The 19,819-nt window shown below is 29.4% G+C and overlaps 2 protein-coding genes across 2 annotated transcripts in view; one reads left to right on the top strand and one right to left on the bottom strand.

Moving 5' to 3' along the window:
* Positions 1-19,819, bottom strand: part of LOC116768096 (serine/arginine repetitive matrix protein 2) — a 94,135-nt gene that overhangs the window by 60,214 nt on the left and 14,102 nt on the right. The window lies entirely within an intron of this gene.
* On the top strand, positions 15,321-19,180 carry LOC116768098 (putative mediator of RNA polymerase II transcription subunit 29). The gene is made up of 4 exons (XM_032658736.2): positions 15,321-15,432; positions 15,734-16,314; positions 17,556-17,768; positions 18,557-19,180. The coding sequence occupies exons 1-4, from the start codon at positions 15,424-15,426 to the stop codon at positions 18,963-18,965; spliced, it is 1,212 nt and encodes a 403-aa protein (XP_032514627.2). The 5' UTR covers positions 15,321-15,423; the 3' UTR covers positions 18,966-19,180.

The following is a 19,819-nucleotide window of genomic DNA, read 5'->3' as shown; positions in this document are numbered from 1 at the left end:
TGACAGGCACGTAAACACCCTCCGGCCACTGCGGAGTGACTGCTAGTGACACTCAGACCTACGGGTTCACCCCGATGACGTCATCCTAGACCAATGGGGTGGAATCTACCACGCATGCGTTCCGTGTCAGCCGTCACGACGCCATTACCTCGACTGGTGGAGGAAATTTCCCCAGCGAAGTTCAACATTGTATACATTACGGCTTTTCTTAACAACGTTTTGTATACCAACTCCACACGACAGACTGTGTATGAGTTGCGCCGAAATAATGCAGTCCTAGATGTTTACGTTCATAGTGAAGTGTTCTGGTAGTGACAGTTTTGAGAGCTCCCCCGATGGGCTTTTCAAAGGACCAGCAGAACCATTCTTTTTGCGTCTGTGGATATGCCGCGCTTTTCAAATAATTGAGACGTTATATGATTTAATTTGCCCTTTTCGAAGCCAAACATTGCACAGCGCAAGGGTGAAGTTCTATGGCTATAAAAGACCGGTGGATTAATTACGGCAGTCGAGAGACGGGAGTGTAAATAAATAACTTAGAAGTCAAACAACAAATAAAAAATGTCTTTCATTGACCAATTCAAATTGATTTATTTAAATAAAATACTTGTTCAATAGCAATGTATCTTAAAGTTAACATTTTTCAACTCAGATTCTAAGATGTTATTTATTCATACTAGTAAGCAGTTCATTTCATATCAAGAATGGAAACATACGTTACATTTCCACGTGGCAGATTTTAATCACACATAGAGCATATTGATCGATGGGGTCCTATTCTTGTAGGATTGTAGTCTGGAGCGAGAGCTTTTTCACACTCAATCACAATCGCACCAGCAAAGATTTTAATTTGCCATCCGTCTCGCAACAATAGCTGTAGCAGTGAAAGGGTACAATCCGAAATGACTACAATAATAAAGTTCTCGCCTCTATTTTGTTGATTCAGTTAAAATAACACGTATGTGAAGAGTCATTACTCTGTACGTCTCTGCTTTAGTGCACTACACATTGGTATGCCGCTAAGATGCATTGCAACCCTAAAACGGTATGCACCCTAACAGCCTGCCCTCTCGTAATAGTGTTTGCTGTGAGGTGTATAGAAATATATCGTGCAACTAAAAGTGAATCATTGAAATGAAATGCGAGTCATAAAATATTACAATTAAATGAGTAATATGTAATGTATGCGATCTGTAATTAAACATAGTATGCATGTTGAAATATAAGTTTAACATCAGTGGTGCAATTATTTTAAGGATATTGAGAATGCATATTTAATAATAAAAACGCCGTTAATCATATTTTTCATGGAAAAATAAAAATGAAACCTAAGACGCTAGGTCGTGATGATAATAGATCCTCAAAATGCTCAAGACGTTGTGATTTATCGTCTTGATAGCTGACGTAATAATTCATAACGAACAAAACGCGACGAGACGGTGATAACAACGTTCACTAACATAATTATTTTTAACACGAACTTCATTATGGTATTAAAAAACCGTCTTAAAATATACAAAATTTTCGATACAAGAGGTAAACGCTTTTATTATTTGATCCTTTGATTCAAGCACCATAAAGAAATAAACCTTACACGGTTTATTGGGATCCTAATGGAGACAGTCACCCTACACGAATAAAGGTTATTAGAAATATAATTCTTTTAAATGCGCTTATAGTGCTCTATAGAAATATATACATACTAACAAGGTATGAAATTAGGAAGATCAAAAATTTGTTTTTAATTTAGACAAGAAAATTTTTGTAAAACCCTTAATGTAAAGAAAGGTTTGTATTTATGTATATAAGACCATTAAAAGGTGTTCTAGAAAGTAGCATAATGAAACAAATTGAGGAAGTGTAAGTGTGTGTGTAAGTGTGATTATTTCATAATCCATTTAAAAAAAATTAGTTCCAATCATCGAGGAAATTTACTGTTATTTATAATATCGATTAAATCAATATCATCCATCATTTAAAAAAATTGAAAAAGATATAAACAAAAGTAAGACAAAAATATTCATGTAAATTTCAAATGAATAGTATCCAAAATATAATTAGTTTTAGACAATTTTATCCTGTACTGTATATACAAACTAGTAACACCTTTTTGGTTTTTACCCAATGATAATTGCGTGATTGCCGCTGTGTGATGGAAATTTGCCAAATACCGGCTAAAGTAGAGCAAGGATTCTGGCAAGATCAGAGCAGAGTTAAGATGTTCAAAATAAGTTTTGCCATCTAAAAGTGCCCTCAACTATTATAGTTTATAGATTTATAGCACTTGTATTTTAAATGTTACAAGAATATCGGATATCTACCGAAAATCCAATCAATGCGTTTGGCAAGTACATTCTGAAAACAAGCTAAAGCTCTTTAAAAGAATCATAAATTTTATGTTATATCAAAAACAATATACGAGAATCATATTTGAGTTACGTGATATTTTTGTATCGGTAATATAATTACCTTAATACGTAAGATTTGACAATAGCACTTTTTTTCACATTTCACAATAACTCAAAAGTATTTACAAGAATCCTTAGTTTGGAAAAATAGTCAAAGGATCCCTCAAGGACAACTCACTTTTCATTGGACGTTTTAGGTTATATTTTCGCGGGATTGAAGGATTCTCGTCCTCTACAAACAAATTATAAATACAAACGTGTAATTTGTCTACATGATCTTCACAAACGAGATGTGGAAAGGGTGGATGATGGTACAAGTATCCCAAAACATACTCCATTGTTCGGCAACAAATTAATCAAATGATCAAATGCAAATAAAAATGCGGAATCGAATGCTTCACAAAGGGTAGTGGATGGGGCGCTAATCCTAGCGACAGGTAAGCTCAGCTAATTTATCATCCCAAAACAATAGGAGGGTAGACTTTACATAGGGTGTTATGTGGCGAAACTAGAGGGCTTGATCAACGACTAAATTATTGCTACACTCTAGCTACGATATTCACCTTTTCAGACGCACCGACGGCCATATTTTTGTGTTATTTATTGCATCCTGTACTTATTTACCACTCCAAAATGACTGTTGCATTTTATTTATAATTTAACCTATTTATGATGTTAATTTCCATATATTTTATGATATTTTTAATCAAATCGAACCTTAATAACGTTTATCAACGTTTTATTGGTATTATAAAAACAATTATATAATATGAATATTTCATAAGGATTGTTATATTCTTCCGTGACATAAAAACGTTTTTATTAAGTGGCCTAATTTATAATTGAAATAGTCTTGACACTTGATCTTTCAAACAATACATGCTATTTTATCCCAAATAAAAATATAAACATACATCCATACAGATCTCATACATTACATCGTTAAGACCATACGATTATAAAAAATTAATCCTGATCCTTAAGTAAGACAAGTTTAGATATAACAAGAGAATTTGAATGTTGTCTTTAAGTTTTTTCATATATAAAATGACAAAATAAATTTATTATTATTAATCATATAGTGGTGTTATATCAGGGTCCATTTTGAAATGGTCGAAAGTGCCAGTTGATGACAAACCGGAAATGGTACGGACGGGGCTCATGGCGCATCAAAACGATCGACGCGTAAACCTATTTTATTGTTCGAATATAACCCGAGGCTTCAGCTAAGCCGAACTACTGTCACTGATGTTATCTGAAAACGATTTTATATTCACTTATCATATATCTAACCAAATAAAAAAAATGCGTTAAGTATTTTTATAATATACATAGAAATTACATATAAATCTTTTTAGATTGCCATAATAAAAATTATGGAAAATGAAACATCAAACTTACAAATAATTTTACGACGCTTTAAATCAAAACTCGGTTTAAAACGAAATAAAAAAGTTACGTGAAGATGTAATTATTTTGAATAATAAATTAATAAATGCATACAAGGTTGTAATATTTTATGATTATACATAAATGAAATACATCTCTGACTCATAGGACACCATATTAATATAAAATTAATTTTACCCTTCTGCTAGAGGGCATTATTGAACCTACAATAACCTAAGAGACGGGCTAAAAATATATCAGAATATTCTTACATGTATCGTAATTGACTTTGTTCCCGCAACATTGAATGTTAAGTGAGAATTTTAAGAAGTAAATATCAATGTTTCCATATTTTAACTTAATTAATATCCGTAGTAAGCATAGAAAATTAACACTCTCACATGTGTGGCATAAAGATTTAGTTGCAAATTCTGTCAAGCTTTTGCCCTTTCAAAGACTATGTTGGAGTGCACTTCCGTGGTCTTATCAGAAAAGATAGATAAGTCAGTTCATTGTTTAAGTTTGAGACGAGCTAATCAAGATATAAGAAACGGCTAACAATGTTTCACACAAATATAAAACAAGCTCTCAAAGAGTATATCCATCGTGATTTATAGGACTCATGCATGACGAATACTCTTAAAATAAAATCGAGGATTAAAATATCGAAGAGCAATTAAACGGGGTCCGGTGCCCTTTGGTGATGTTTCGCGAATCATGATACAATATTCAATACGTTATGTTTAACCGTTAAATAACCCTAACTGAAACGAAATTGATTAAATGTACCGTTTAAATTCTTCGAATGATGACACCTTACTTTGAATAATGGCACCAAAATTATTACTTTTTAAGCACTGTTACCGTTCACGTTTTTACACCGCCGTTATAAATAAATCTTTACAATTTAATATTATATTTGTTCAAGTTCTTATTGTTATTTATGATAACAAGACAACACCTCTTTTAAAGTCATGTGGTTTTCTGACTATCCTCGACAATTCTGAGACCAATTTTTATAAAACGTTCTAAATGGAGTATCTTTTAAAATAATGTGAGATAATTTTATAGGTAACATATAACCGTGCAAGGAACAATAAGGGTCAATAGGAGAATGGAAAAGTATTGAATACTGTAATAAGCGTGATAGAGCTAAGCAATGATCCTGTCCTTCAGATTCTTACAACATAATTCTTATTACTGTGACAAAATAAAATACAAATTTTAAACAATTTCAGTTATTTGTCTTTTGTGAACCCGTAAAAAAACTGCTATTCTACATACATACATATATCGGAACTAACGCTTATTGTTTTTTATACCGTGATAATAAAAAAATATATAAAATTAAAAACAAATGTGTCATTATTTAATTCAGTGACTTAGTCAAAATATCATTTGCAGGATATGAGCATATTAAATAAATTACTTATTCATTAGTACCATAAATATCACATCTCAAAGGATTTAAAATAACATATCAATGTGTTTGATGCACATAAATAAAATACAATTAGATTGATATTTTAATACGAAACCTCGAAAAAAAACAGGTTCAGGACAAATCTATTTAATCCTTTGATTGATTTCTGAATGAACATTTCATGGTCCCTTAATTTTTTTGGTGTTAAAACGGATTAACTTATATTATATGAACACTAACGAGGTCCTCTCAATAATGAGATTTTTAATACAATCATAAATCAGTAACTTATTACGATTAGCGACATTTATAACGATAACAAACATTAATATTTAAGTATCAATTATAACTGAATGTATATTTATCGATATATATATGGATCCACTAAAAATATGACGATAGTTTCCACTATAGATAAAACTATTGGCATATCTGAATATATACATAACATTAAAGTGAAAATATGCAAAGTGTTTCATTAATTTAAATGGGTAAATTTTTAATAACCGAAATGCTTTTTTTATAATAAATAACTGATATTAAATATGTGTTATGTTTATAAATTACACGAGGTGCCTTGTAAATCATATCTCTAACGTCTGAATCAGATAAGACAAATAAATAGCTTGTTGACTATTATATTTCATTAGCAATAATTCTTAAAGCAGGTTTGGTGATGTCTTATAATTTCATACAATTTTTTGGTTTTGACTTCTCCTATTTTTCCCTTAAATATTTTATTTTTACGTTATCTGCATTTACATAGAAATCTATCGTTTCAGATATAAATCCGAGCAAGTATACAAACAAAAAATTACAGTTCCGTATATTTTTAAACATCAAGACAATTTAATTTGGGATAAAAAATAATTGATCATTACGTAGTAATATGAATTATTTCAACCTAAGTTATACACAGGCAGAAATAATTCATATTAATGAAAAGTTTATATTTCATTTTGACTAACGTGTTATTCAACGGTTAAAAATCAAGGAATAAATTAGAGGATATTTTAAAAAGGTAAACTTAAATAATTTAAAGCGATGCAGTTTGACATTAATATAAAATGTGTATAGTCAGATACGTCGATATGAATTCGCTTTTCATCTGACAAACATCTGTACAATAGAACCCGAAACCCCACAGTCATGGAGGCGTGAGTCGTGTTATATCCGAATCAGCTCCATATCAATCACTATGTCAATCGTTTTGGAATACCACAATCTGTGGCCGTCCATATCGACTTAGAAAATTAAAAGAACATTCAGTATATTCTCATATACAAATAAAAACATTTCCGCGATTCTGTTTGTTTTTTGTTCTGCCCAAAGTCCGAAACGACTTTTGACGACTCCTTAATTGTCGGATTTAGGTCAATTAAGTTGTGCAATTAAGATGGCTAATAAAAGTTGAAACATTAAAAACACGTATAACACCTATTCCTTAATATAAAAAAAAAACTAACACGGGCATTAATTTTAATAAAATACACTTTATATCAGGTGCATAATTTTCATTTATATGTTATTTAACAATCAAACAAAGTTATATTTTTTTATTAAAAGGGTATTCATGAATAAATAAATAATAAAAATTATTTGAATTTTATTTTTGTCTCATTAAAATTCATGGATATAAATTTAACACATGAAAACAACGTACTGGAAAAGGTTTCCTGATACTTGTTAAATGAAACCTCTTTTTACGATAAACTAATAAAAAAAATATATTTAATGATCAAAATTATTCTCTTATCCAACTATGTTAGTTGTCGTTGGAATCTTCCTCGTATTTTTTCATTATGAGATTAGACCAGAAACCAAACAAGTAACTTAAAATTAAACTTATGTGATTCAGGTCGTTCTTTAAGTTTTTGTATATGAAGATTCGAATTTTAAGACTCGATTTCATTTTATAGCACATAATAAAGTTAATAATATTGTTAGAATTTAGGTGATTATTAACGAAAAATTTTGTTCTATATGAAGTATTGATAAAATATTGACAATTGAAATTAACATATAAAACATAGAAATTTAAAAAATATCACAACCGAGGCAAGCACGATAAACTAGATGTATCGTATAAACGATAATAAATACATATATGATTTTTAGTCTGAAACAAAAAAAAAGATACTTTATTGTATTGTATTATAATATCTTTTTTTGTAATTTATATTTCAATAAAAAGTCTAAAAGACCATACACAGACAAATACTTACAGATATATATATTAGAAGCAATCAGTGACTAACCGCACTAAAACAATTATATTTAAAACAATGCATGAGAAGGATAAGTGGATTGACATTGCCCACACACAAATTTAAAAACGCAAAAGGACTCCGATGACCAATTCTTGGACAACACCTACGTAAATATTTGCAAAGATAAATTCATTTAAGCTAAACTCACTTTGACTAAAGTCAATTACATATATCAGATTAGGTTATTAATTCTATAAAACCATATTGGAACAATGCATTTGTGCAATCCATAGTATGATTAAATTTTTCCAACTTCAAATCCGTTCCAGTAGATCGTTTTAAATGGAATTTATGGTTTAAAAATGGAATTGAGATCGAAACGCTTTGTACGATTACGAACAAAAATTATTACCAATAAAATATATATAACAAAAGTGATGTTAATCACTACGGTGAATAGGTATTAGGTGATGTAGATTATTTCTATATATTTTTACTTCTAACTCTCTGTAAAGTTCTAAATATTAAAGTTATTTACTTGTTAAATAAATATTTTTTATTTGTAATTTTTTTTCCTCCTTACACATACCTGATTTCCAAGTAGGTCATTACACTTATTTTATCGTTGTGTATTTGGAAATTCAGTCCTTTCCATTTCTCTAAAATTAGATTTTTTTATAAGGAGTTATATATAATTATATTATTTAAATAATGTTGTGTCGTATAAAGATGTAATGCTGTTGATGTGTAAAAATGTTATAAAAACATATATGTAGCTTGAATTTCCTTAAAGGCAAAACTTTGGTTAAAAAAATAAGTTATGACAAATGATTACTGACTGGGGGAATATTATTGTTATTTATCAGATGCTGAACCGACACTGACCATAAAAGCAACCATCATTCACGAAACCCTTTGAAAGTTGCCGATGTTTTAATCTAAGAGACGCGTCATTTTTGTAGGTTGCCTGCTAATTGCTAGTTGTTTTGTAAAATGCTGTTTATTACACAAATTAAATAGTCAAAATAAACTTATAAAAAAATAAATCATCAGATTTCTTTTATGTTTAAAATTCTTAAAGTAGAAAGGACATCTAACAAATTTTTATATCACACGCCATTTATTAGAATAATTATAATAATGTTCTTTAAGCATTGCAGAGTCTTAGCAAGCGGGGAGGTCAGGTGAAGTCAATAGTAATTTCATTTAAATGGCACCTGACCTACATCCCACTAAATATGTTACACGTAGCGAGTTATATAGAACTTTAATACAGGTACTTTATACATCAGCATTTAAAACTTAAACCAAGTTATGAATGTTATATATTTAACTCTTGAAAAGATTCTCTCAACTTATCTTAATAAATAAGAATAATATTCTCAATATCTAAAAGATATTAAGCGTAATTTAGTGTAAAGATAACTCAGAAGAGACGAATCGGGGTTTCTTTTTATTTTCTTATATTAAATAACAGTTGAAATAAATATTTATTTTAATAAACAATACTTGAAAAAGCGTCAATTTTGTAACATATTCGATGGGGTAAGTACAAAAAATTCAGTTAGTGTCCGAAGAAATCTAATTAATATCTTTTAAAGTATGCCTTATACCACACATAAGATATGAGAAAAAAATATTGTGAACATTGCAATAACATAAAATATTAGATCTTCAGATAAAAACCTTATTTGAAACATTTAAATGTAAACATACGAGTTTCGTGAGTCCAGTTCCCTGTGACAAAAGGACGACTGAGTTACCTGGTCTCTGGAATCAGTTAAACCCAATCAGTACACCTTTCATTAATTAAGGAAAAAAAGATATTAGGTACGTCGAACCCGGACCGACCTTGACTCATGGTAAGTCAAGGTAATAAAGATTTCTGTAACAGTACTCTTTCTTTTATGCTCACCAGCATGAGGTCCTGGAAATTTTTAATGATTATCTACTTCACAACAAATTGCTAGTTTTCTCAGACTGCTAATTCAAATCCAATGGATCTTATAATTAGTAAACTAACAGATATCCACAAAAAAAAACATAATGTAACAATCTTTTCAACTTATAACATGAGTAAGACAGTGAGATTGTGTCTAGATAAGAATCACATCCGTGAGTATAAAACAACTTAAAAGGATGAGAATATAATATCCGACTTCTAAAACATTCAATTAAGTTAAATATCAACATATACATATGTTAAATAGAACAGCTTGATATTTGAATAGTAAAAAACATAACTTTGAATTTCTATCAAATCTTTATGAAATTAAACAGATAATATGAGTGTCAAATCAGATATCAATCACACCTCTCACAGAATAACGCAGATAGAGTAAACAAGTGGAGTGACTCATACGGGGTCAGTAACATCTTGATATATGAAACCAGTTACAAAAATACCATATTATAAAACAGCCGGATTTTTTTCGTAGTCGTCAGTCAAAATTATAGCATTATTCAGAGAATTTTTTCGACTAAACGTGAATTCTTGTGACACCATAAAAATGGGTCAATCATATAATTAAACGTCGTAAATCACTATTATAGGACTGGGACGCCCTGGAATCATTTTAATATAAAAAATTACAGATACAAAAAAAAATACGTCCAAATTTAAGAATATTTGATTTGATTTGATTTTCCTTTAACAAATGATCATTCCAAGTATACAAATCTGAGTTAAAATTTTTAAACTAAGTATTCTTAGAAACATACATACCCTTTATATATATATATTGTTTATTACGTGTAAACCGAAATATTACACAAATAGTATAACAATTTAAAAATAAATTTAGGAATATTAAAATTTATACTTAATAAAATTTTGCAACTTCTGAAATTTATACACATCTTATTAAAACCAATAACAATAAAAACACGAATTAAATAATATGGAACTAGTAAGACATCTTTCACGTTACAAATATTACCACTTAAGTTTTAAATTATAGGCATTTAAAATTATTATAATCGTTTTGTCAAATTAGTTCACTGCGAGATTGATAAATTGCAAACATTCCTTTTCTGTTATAATTATAACATACATGTATTTCATTTATATATAAAGTATTTTTTATGTCTCATGAATATTTTAAGGAAAATAGCGACATTTTTCTACCAATTTAACGTTTCAACCTGTGAAGAAAGTTAATTGTATTGCATTAATTATTTACAGTTATCAGCTTTATTTCATTGTGAAAATCATCATAACATATAGGAACAAACTTATCACAATTTGATTTTTTTTTTAATAATCACATATACCGCTTATATAGACGGTAGGTAATTGAGATCCTCTGTCTTTTTGAAGTTGGTTGAAAGCCTTAAATTCTTATCAAAAATTCCAATGTTAAAAAATTCACACTACGTTTTGTGATTTATATCGCAATTAAGATAATACGCAATTTACAAATGATCCGATGCCCAAAAGTGACACGAAATATACCTTTTCCATATAAAACAACCATTGACTGATTATAACGCGACATATTATATACATGTATTAAAGGAGCATTGTTAATTATTAAGTCCACACTAGAAGCTACCGAGCTCCATGATAAAGATCCTACATTTTAAATTAACCCTGCCTATTAGCAGGTTATATGTAATATGAATAATAAAATAATAAATATTTCGTACGTTTATAATTAATGATTCCGTTAACTACGATTCCGTTTTCTCAATACGTAAGGATTGGTGTGTGGAATAAAACAGGTTGCCTGTGATATAGGACTTATGTATGGTTCACGTAAACATTTAATATTTTGTATCAAAAGAAAAAGTAAATAAACAGGTCAGCAAGTAAAAGTAACTTTTTAGGATACGAGGTGACCTTAAAACGTGTTTGTTTTAAACGGTGGCCCTTACCGTTTTGAACATAAAAATTTTTTTTTCGGTAAGAAAGCAAACATTTCGTCGAGATACTAAAATTTGACACTAAGGACCCGTTAGCATGAAGGAAATCCGTACAACGGGAATAAAATCGTAAATGTCTTGAAAATATAGCAAAATATTTTACTTACATTTTATTAACCAATAATTTAGATTGGTCATAAACAGATAAAGATCATATTAAGCTTAAAATTCGAGCACACAAAACGGCGTAAGTAACTTAGTACGTATGAAATAGGTCATTTTAGGATGGATGGATAACTTCATGTTTGACTTGTTATATTTGTAATTTATAGATATTTTTATATTTATAAAATACTTTGAAACTTTTCAAATTATGCTGTGAAATACTATTCTTTATTAATGATATTCTGTTTAAATAGCAAAACAGCTGTTCTTAATCATATTTATTTTTTTCAAATTCTATCAAATAATTAATATAAAAACCAACAATACGTGTACTTGTGGTGCAGACCATTAATAATGGAATTTACAAACGACCACAAACCATGAACCCGATCTGTTTAATATAAGTCTGAAATCGAAACTACAACACAAATAAGACAGTTCTAAGGCACGACGAGTCTAAACAAGATGTATTCAAGTTAATTTCTTACATTTGTATTGTATTTTGACTTTATCTTCAGCATGAGAATCCATTTTTTTATTGTTTAGATTTTAAAATATTCTCACTTCATACAAATATATGTAGATCTTTTCGTAAATTTATATATAAATCTGCTAATTTATTTTATAAGTCAATAAACTTATAAACTGACCGTAGACATCTTACGTGACGTCAGCATCTACTAAACATGAAATGTTTACTTATAAAAATAAAACGCAATATGTCAATACATTATTGTATGATATTAAAATGAGCTTCTATACAAGTATACATATAATTACATAACAATAAAGACTACTGTGAAAAATAAAACTATTTTTACTATCGTAAAATCTGAACTATAATAACTATATTAATAACTAAAAAATTTATTTTATTCAAAACACCTAAAATGTCTTAGTAATTGTTTATTTTCAACTGCATTACCCAAAACCTACATAAGTGTTTGTTATCTCGCGAGAACAAATTCGATCCTGAACAAATATTAAAAAAAAAAAACATATATAAAAATGAAACGGTTGTACATTTAGTTAAAATATATTAAAAAAATTAAATTATTATTTCCACAGAAGCAATTTACAGTTAGAACATAATTTTAAATGATCATTCATTCGCGTTCCGAAAATGTTTACTAATTAGTGATCACTTCATTAGCGTAAAACAAAAGAATGTGTGTAAAAAAAATCTAAAATCAACAAAACGGTAAAACACAGAAGTAAGACAAACATAATTATGTAAAGAATATAAAAATATAATAGACTTAAGCTGTGGTTCTGTTCATATTCGAGAAAGTCGCTATAAACAAGAAATATGTTACAATATTTTGTATAAGTTTAAGAATAATTAAATGGCGTATTCGAAAAAAAAGAAGAATTAACCTTACAACCTTCATACAAACGTTACTAATTGGCCCCATGCAACGAATTTAGATGGATTTGCAGACTGATGATAATACTATATCAAACCAAAATATCGACAAAGGCATTCCTTAAAGGTATGTACCTATATTTTAAGGTTAAAATTATATCTATGCATAACTTCAAAGGTAAATGTTCAAAGATATCTTAACAATACTAAAGTAAAACACAAGTTTTCGAAAAAAAAAATGCAGACATAACAATCTTTGAAGTCAAACGTGATAAGCAAAAAAACGCGGTTATGTATGTATATACAAACATAGGTCAAACAAAGAACCTTTTGTAAATTTGGTAAAAAAAATTAAGGCTCCATACTAATTGTCACAATACATAAACATTCAGCGCGTCACTAACATCGAAAGCAATTTGTAATTTAGTATCCATTTAGTCATTCTTACGTATCATTAATATAACTTCGTTAGCGAATTTATTGTTTTAACTCTCGTTCACTCAACTTGTCTGATTAAAGAAAACAAATAAGAATATCATCACTCGCGCCTTATCCATAACTTGTACATCAGTGTCTCGTACATTGGACATTAATATAAATCAATAAACATTTTGGGGACCCCACGCATTACATTCAACCACATAGATGTATAATCCTCATAATTCGAAATTTACGCGTAACCGCAGAGACATTCCGAGATAAAACCCAATAACTCAATAACACTTTAAGAACAGACAAGACGTCCACAAATATTCGGCAGAATTATATTAAAGTTTCAAACGGTCGTAGACATTTTTACTACTTTTAAAGAAAGCTGTTCTCAAACCTTATTTATCTATCCTCGCATGTAACTTTGTTGGTTAGAAACGAATTCGTTTTTATTCTTATATTCCATAGAATATGCTATCAAATTAACTCCAAATATGTTATTTAGGATGTCCTTATATATCATACATAATTATGAAAGTATACTTTTTAATCAGCGGAGATTCCGAACATTCATCCCATATTCAATGCTAATTGGGATCCTGTACAAAGGAAAGTTAAATTTTTTACATACCTCAAAGTGTTTATTTGAGAGATAAAATTATATGCTTATTAAGAGGAAATTTTATTTTATTTTGAGTCTATACTAAAAGTCACTATGGTTCAAGTAATGTTTAAATTAATTAACGAATGTAGAAACCGTTCTCACACCCCATGGTTGTGGAACTTTCGGATGAATTTGGATGTCTTTCATGCAAATTTTATAAAAGGATGTCCTTGATATGAAACCCTGTTTTATTGTCAAGATATAAATCCACTTAAGCGAAAGATAAACATTAAATCGAATTATATCGTTCATTACGGAGTATTATGTTTCTTTTTTTTGTTTGTTTAATCATTTACAAAATGTATTTTGTTCCGATAATTATATTTTATGGGCATGTCACTGGAATGCTATCTATTAATTATAAAGATGTAATATTTTATAATTATAATATGATTGTTGGTAAAAAGAATTTAAAATATTAGCAAACCATAAAAAAAGCTTAAACATTGCTGTGATCGGGTGATATGTTTTTTGTGGCATACAGACGCCTCTCATTGTATACTTATTTACTTTGGGAATGATGTCCTTTTTTATCAGGAGTAATTCAAATAATTTGAAAACAATATTTCAATGTCGCGAAGCAAATGAGTCACATTTAGTTATAAATTTATACACATTTCTTAGTAATTATGAATTTTTATATGTATTTTTAACAGCAGAATTTAATTTAGACTGATATGAAATATATTATTTATTTACACTAGGTATGAGCTTACATTAAATGTATATATATATATATATATGATGTTTTTGTGTCTTTATAATAAATTTTATAAGACCATTTCATGACTACATCTATGCTCTATATTGGTGCTTGAACGTGACTTGACGTCCTTGTCAAATTTCGGTACACAGTTTTTCCATTTACATTTTAGTTCCTACTATGATGGATTACAAAATCATATATGATAAGAATAGCTTAAGGTGAATGAACTTTGAATAAAGCATTTTTAATACGTTATTAAATGCTAAATAAAGTTACGTATATACATATTTTTATTATAATCGCAAGAATGTTATTGGATACACAAAATTTAAAAGTTTGTTGTAGAACGTCCTCAAAATCCCATTAGATTAATTCTCACCACGTTATATTAAAAGTTGTTAAACATATAGCAAACAAGCGTAGGCACCTCCTAAATCATTTATGAATGACTATATCTCTGTCGTCATTCATAAAAAAAATATTGTATGTAGACAGTTTGTACATATGATCTAGTTTATATCATTCATGCTGTTAAAAGCCTTCATTGCTATCCGTATCTATTAACATAAAAAAGCTCTAAAACAAAATATTAAAATAATATATGAAAAATATTGAATATAACACTGTAATGTGATACCGTCTTAGTGTCCAAAATTCTATGGCAGTGTCTCTAATCGGGCAGATCAAACGAGAATTCGAGATGCGAATGCGAGGACGCAGGATATTTTCCTATAAAAATGTGAGACGACCCCATAAGAGAACAGATTCCGACAGTGCGCGGTGAAGTAAGGACAACAAGATGAAGCTGGTGAGTCCTTGACTTTGTTGAAGTATTTTGAAATTTATAATATTAGAAATATTATATTTTTTTATATGAATAAAAGAAAATAAACGTATTAAAACTCTTAATATTTTTGTAAATAATATTATATTAGATTAGATTTCATTAAAATCTCCCAAACTGTGATTGAAACTCAAAATTTACCTATTTGTAACTAAAATAATTGTATAAACTTATAAGTATAATTTATTTTATCAAATACATGTACATAAATGCAAAATTTTATGCTTTACTCTTTATTAATTTTAAAATTGTTCTTTCTTTGCAGCTTTTCTTTACTATCGCCATCCTAGCATTTTCGCTAGCAGACGAAATTGAAACCAATGACGATCTCCGCGTCGCTGCATCTGTTAATGTGCCTGTTCATCATGCACCTCGTAGCTTTCGACGAGTAGTTCAAAGACGCCGAAGCTGGAACCCTCAGAATCCTCAAAATTCTGCCCAGGATCCCGCTAGGCCAGATCCAGTACAAAATTCATATTCCCCTATTGATAACGAACAGATCTCTTATAATCAACCACAGAATAACAATAATCAAAACAATTGGTCAAATAACGGAAATAACGTTCAAAATTCTTGGTCCACCGCTGCTCCCAATACATGGAATCAAAATCAGCCCCAGAATAACTGGAATAACCAGCAAAATGTTTGGGCAAATCAGCCAGCCAACCCGAGCTCTCAAAATAATTGGAATAAACCTGCAAATTCTGGCATGGCAAACAAACCAGCCGTCGCCGGATCCCAAAACAACTGGAACCAAAATCCAAGCCCAAGTTCTTCAACAACCACTCCAATCCCGGTTATCAAGAACGAACAAATCATCGGTGATAATGGCAGCTACAAATATGAGTAAGTAATCAAAATAGAAATTTTATATATACATACATATACACAACCGAAACTTCTCCACAAACTTTTTATAAAAGATTTAACTAACTTTCTTAAGCGACGTAATAAATTGTGTTTTTAATTTTTGCCCCAATAATCAAAGGGTTTATTCGTAATTTTTACCTGCATTCATTTCTTCAAGGCTAACTCTTGTTGGTCATTTTAAATTTTACGGGACATACTTATACTTTATCGAGATGACTTGACCCTTTTCCACGTTAATTTACTGACGACACTTTACATTCCTAAAAAAGACAACTCAACTAAAACGAAGTTAAAAACTGCGGTGAACTCAGTAACGAAAAAAAACTTCGAAGAGTCTGTAAAATTTCATATATTTAAAAAATAATAGAAAATCTCACAAATTTGTATATTAATGAGAAAGTATCAATTAAGTCGCGACAAATTATATATTTTCTGTTGAAAATGTCTTTTTAATTTGTAACGGTGTTTGAACTATTGTATTTTAGCGAAATGAAATGACAAGAAAACCTGTTATTTTATATCCATTATAACGGCTTTTAGATATCCGTCCGAAAACTTTGCATAATTAGAAACATCCTAAAATAAAACGAACGTATATTGATCCCACGCTTTACTTTTGTATTGCTTTTTGGGTTTTGAACCCAAACTTAATATTACGGCAACATTTGAAAAGTTAATTTATAATAAAATAAAATGTATTCTCTATATATGTGTCATTTTTTATGTAAATTAATTGTGATCATTTTTCAGGTCAAGAAGGCACTTTTAATATATATTGTACGATTTATCTTAAAGTGTTTTGTTGTTTATGCGTCAAATTATTTCTTTCTTTATAAAATGTTTTATAAGTACAAGATACACAGAAATCTAGAGTTTAAAAGAATAAAAATTCAAAACGTTTTGTGCTATACCGTCTAGGAACTTTTTTAATAAGATGCCTATTAAGTTATTAAGATAGAAAGTCTCTATGCTAACTTCATTAAGTATACATCGTGGACCGCTAAAAAAAAACCTAACTATCTGCTTAATTTAAAAAAGCAGTCTGTATTTCCGTACAATACTAATATTTTTATATTTAAATCAAATTGTATTCTTTCTTATATTTCATTATAAAATCGTAAGACAAGGTGACAAAGACCTTTTTAAGAGCATTCATGTATAACATAATAAAAATTAAAAATTAAATAACATATGTAAAATATTTTTCTTTTCTGTAGATACGAGATCGCTGATGGGACTCATGTTGCCGAAGAAGGCTACTTCACAGACCCTAACACTGAAGATGAAAGCATTGTGAAGAAAGGCTTCTACTCCTTCACCGCTGCTGACGGCAAGGTCTACAGCGTAACCTACTGGGCAGATAAAACTGGCTTCCACGCAGTCGGCGACCATCTCCCTAAACCACCCGCAGTCCCACCCGCGATTCAGGCGTAAGTAATCGTTATATAAAGAAATATTATACAGTCACGAAAACAATTACATCAAAAAAATAACAAGACCAACTGACAGACATTGTCATGTCGTCTGCCCGTGATCACGGTTGCCGCAAAGTTAAAGAAACAACGGGATTATGTAGTTTTTTAAATAATAAAATAACGCGTAGTAATCCGTAAATATTAGTTTAATGAATACTCGTAAAAGTCTTAGATCATTACAATTAACTGATTCAAATTATACCAGAGAAATGATATTAGGCTTAATTTAATATCCATAGCATATATTCAAGCAATAACGAGTTTAAAAATTGACATAAGTTATATGCACGGCAACCGAATACCTCCCGTTTTTATTCCTTACCACAATATGAATTCATAAAAAGTCGACACTACAGTTTTTTTGTTGGCGGCTCCACTTCGATACTTGACCTGAACTTGCTTAACAATAATATTGCGATTTAAATATAGCAAGAAATTATTGTAGTTCTCTTTTTTATGTAAATATCCATATCACTGTTACAAGAATCACTTCTCATAATATATTAATATAAAAATGTTTGAATGAATAACCGAGTGTAATGACTTCTAATGAAAAAAGTATATTATTCATAAATGAATTTATTTATATGAAAATATTATCAAATAAAATACCATTTGATCAATAAGTTTTCATCATTATCAGGTTTTTTGCTTGAAAATATGTAAATTAGTTGTAGCAAATAATATGCGTGAATCACATGTATTAAAATTTAGTAATTTAATTTTTTTATTAAACACTTCAGAGCTCTCGACCAAAACGCTAAAGAGGAAGCAGCGAAAGCTGAAGCTGAAAAGAATAAACAACAGCAGAGCAGCAAGCCTCAGGCTCAGGAACCTCCGAAACCCATTGCTCCCCAACCAATCCAACCAGCGCCTCAACAGCCCATTCAAAATGTTCCCCAACAAGGTTACCCTCAACAAAGCTATCCCCAACAAAGTAACCCCCAACAAGGTTACCCTCAACAAGGATACCCTCAACAGGGTTACCCTCAACAGGGATATCCTCAACAAGGATACCCCCAACAAGGAAACTACCAGCAAGGCTACCCTCAACAAGGATATCCCCAACAGCAACAACAACAAAACTACAACTCCAATGAACAAAACTATTACAATTCTCAAGCTCAGAATTTCCCCTCTTACGGAAAGTAATAATCTTTAATAGGATTTCAAGTCGGAGTTTAGTCGAATGTGACATGTCTTAAATATAAGTCTTAAGTTACCTCAAAACAAGCAGTTATCTTGATCACGATATATATTGTGAACTCGATAACTGTTGAAGTTTTAAGAAATTTGTGATAAACTCTGAAAGCCAATAACAGATGTGATGTACGCATAATAATTTCTTCAATAAACTTGTAAGTAAACATCCTGTTTCATTTAAAATATAACATCGAATAACAAAGTACTTGAAGTGGATCGTATTCTCTTCTTGTCAATAAATTCAATATTTGAATAACAATACCATTCTCGGAATGACTGAGTTAAGATACAATCGGATTAAAAATAAAAATTTGATCATAAAGTTTCTTTATTTATAAACAAATAATTAAATCTCAAGATGTATTTGTTTATTTAAAATTTAAAGATTCGATGTCTGTAAACACAATTATAGTCATCACCCGAAACACCTTACAAGAGACTTTAATTTTGTTTCTTAAATTCAACATATAATATGAATGGTTAGAAAGAGATTTATAATTCAGAAATGAAAGGTATAGTTCAGGATAAAACCTTACAAATTATAGTTTTTTTAAAAATATATTTTTTAATTAATGTTTAAATAGAAAAATATAAATAATATTCAATAATTTTTCTTGTATAAGTTTGATAAAAAAACTTTTATTGTAGAAGAACATCATTAAGATAAAAGAAAGCTTGATATAAATTTTGAAATTTATTATATTTTTTAAGGGATCTTTGTCACCAGTAATGTTGTGATAATTTACTATAGTTGATAGAAAAATATTCTCTTCTCTTTTGTAGGCTTTACAGTAATTTCAACT

This window comes from Danaus plexippus, chromosome 19, assembly GCF_018135715.1.
Source record: "Danaus plexippus chromosome 19, MEX_DaPlex, whole genome shotgun sequence".
NCBI lineage: Eukaryota > Metazoa > Arthropoda > Insecta > Lepidoptera > Nymphalidae > Danaus > Danaus plexippus.
This window is presented reverse-complemented; position numbering and strand designations above follow the sequence as displayed.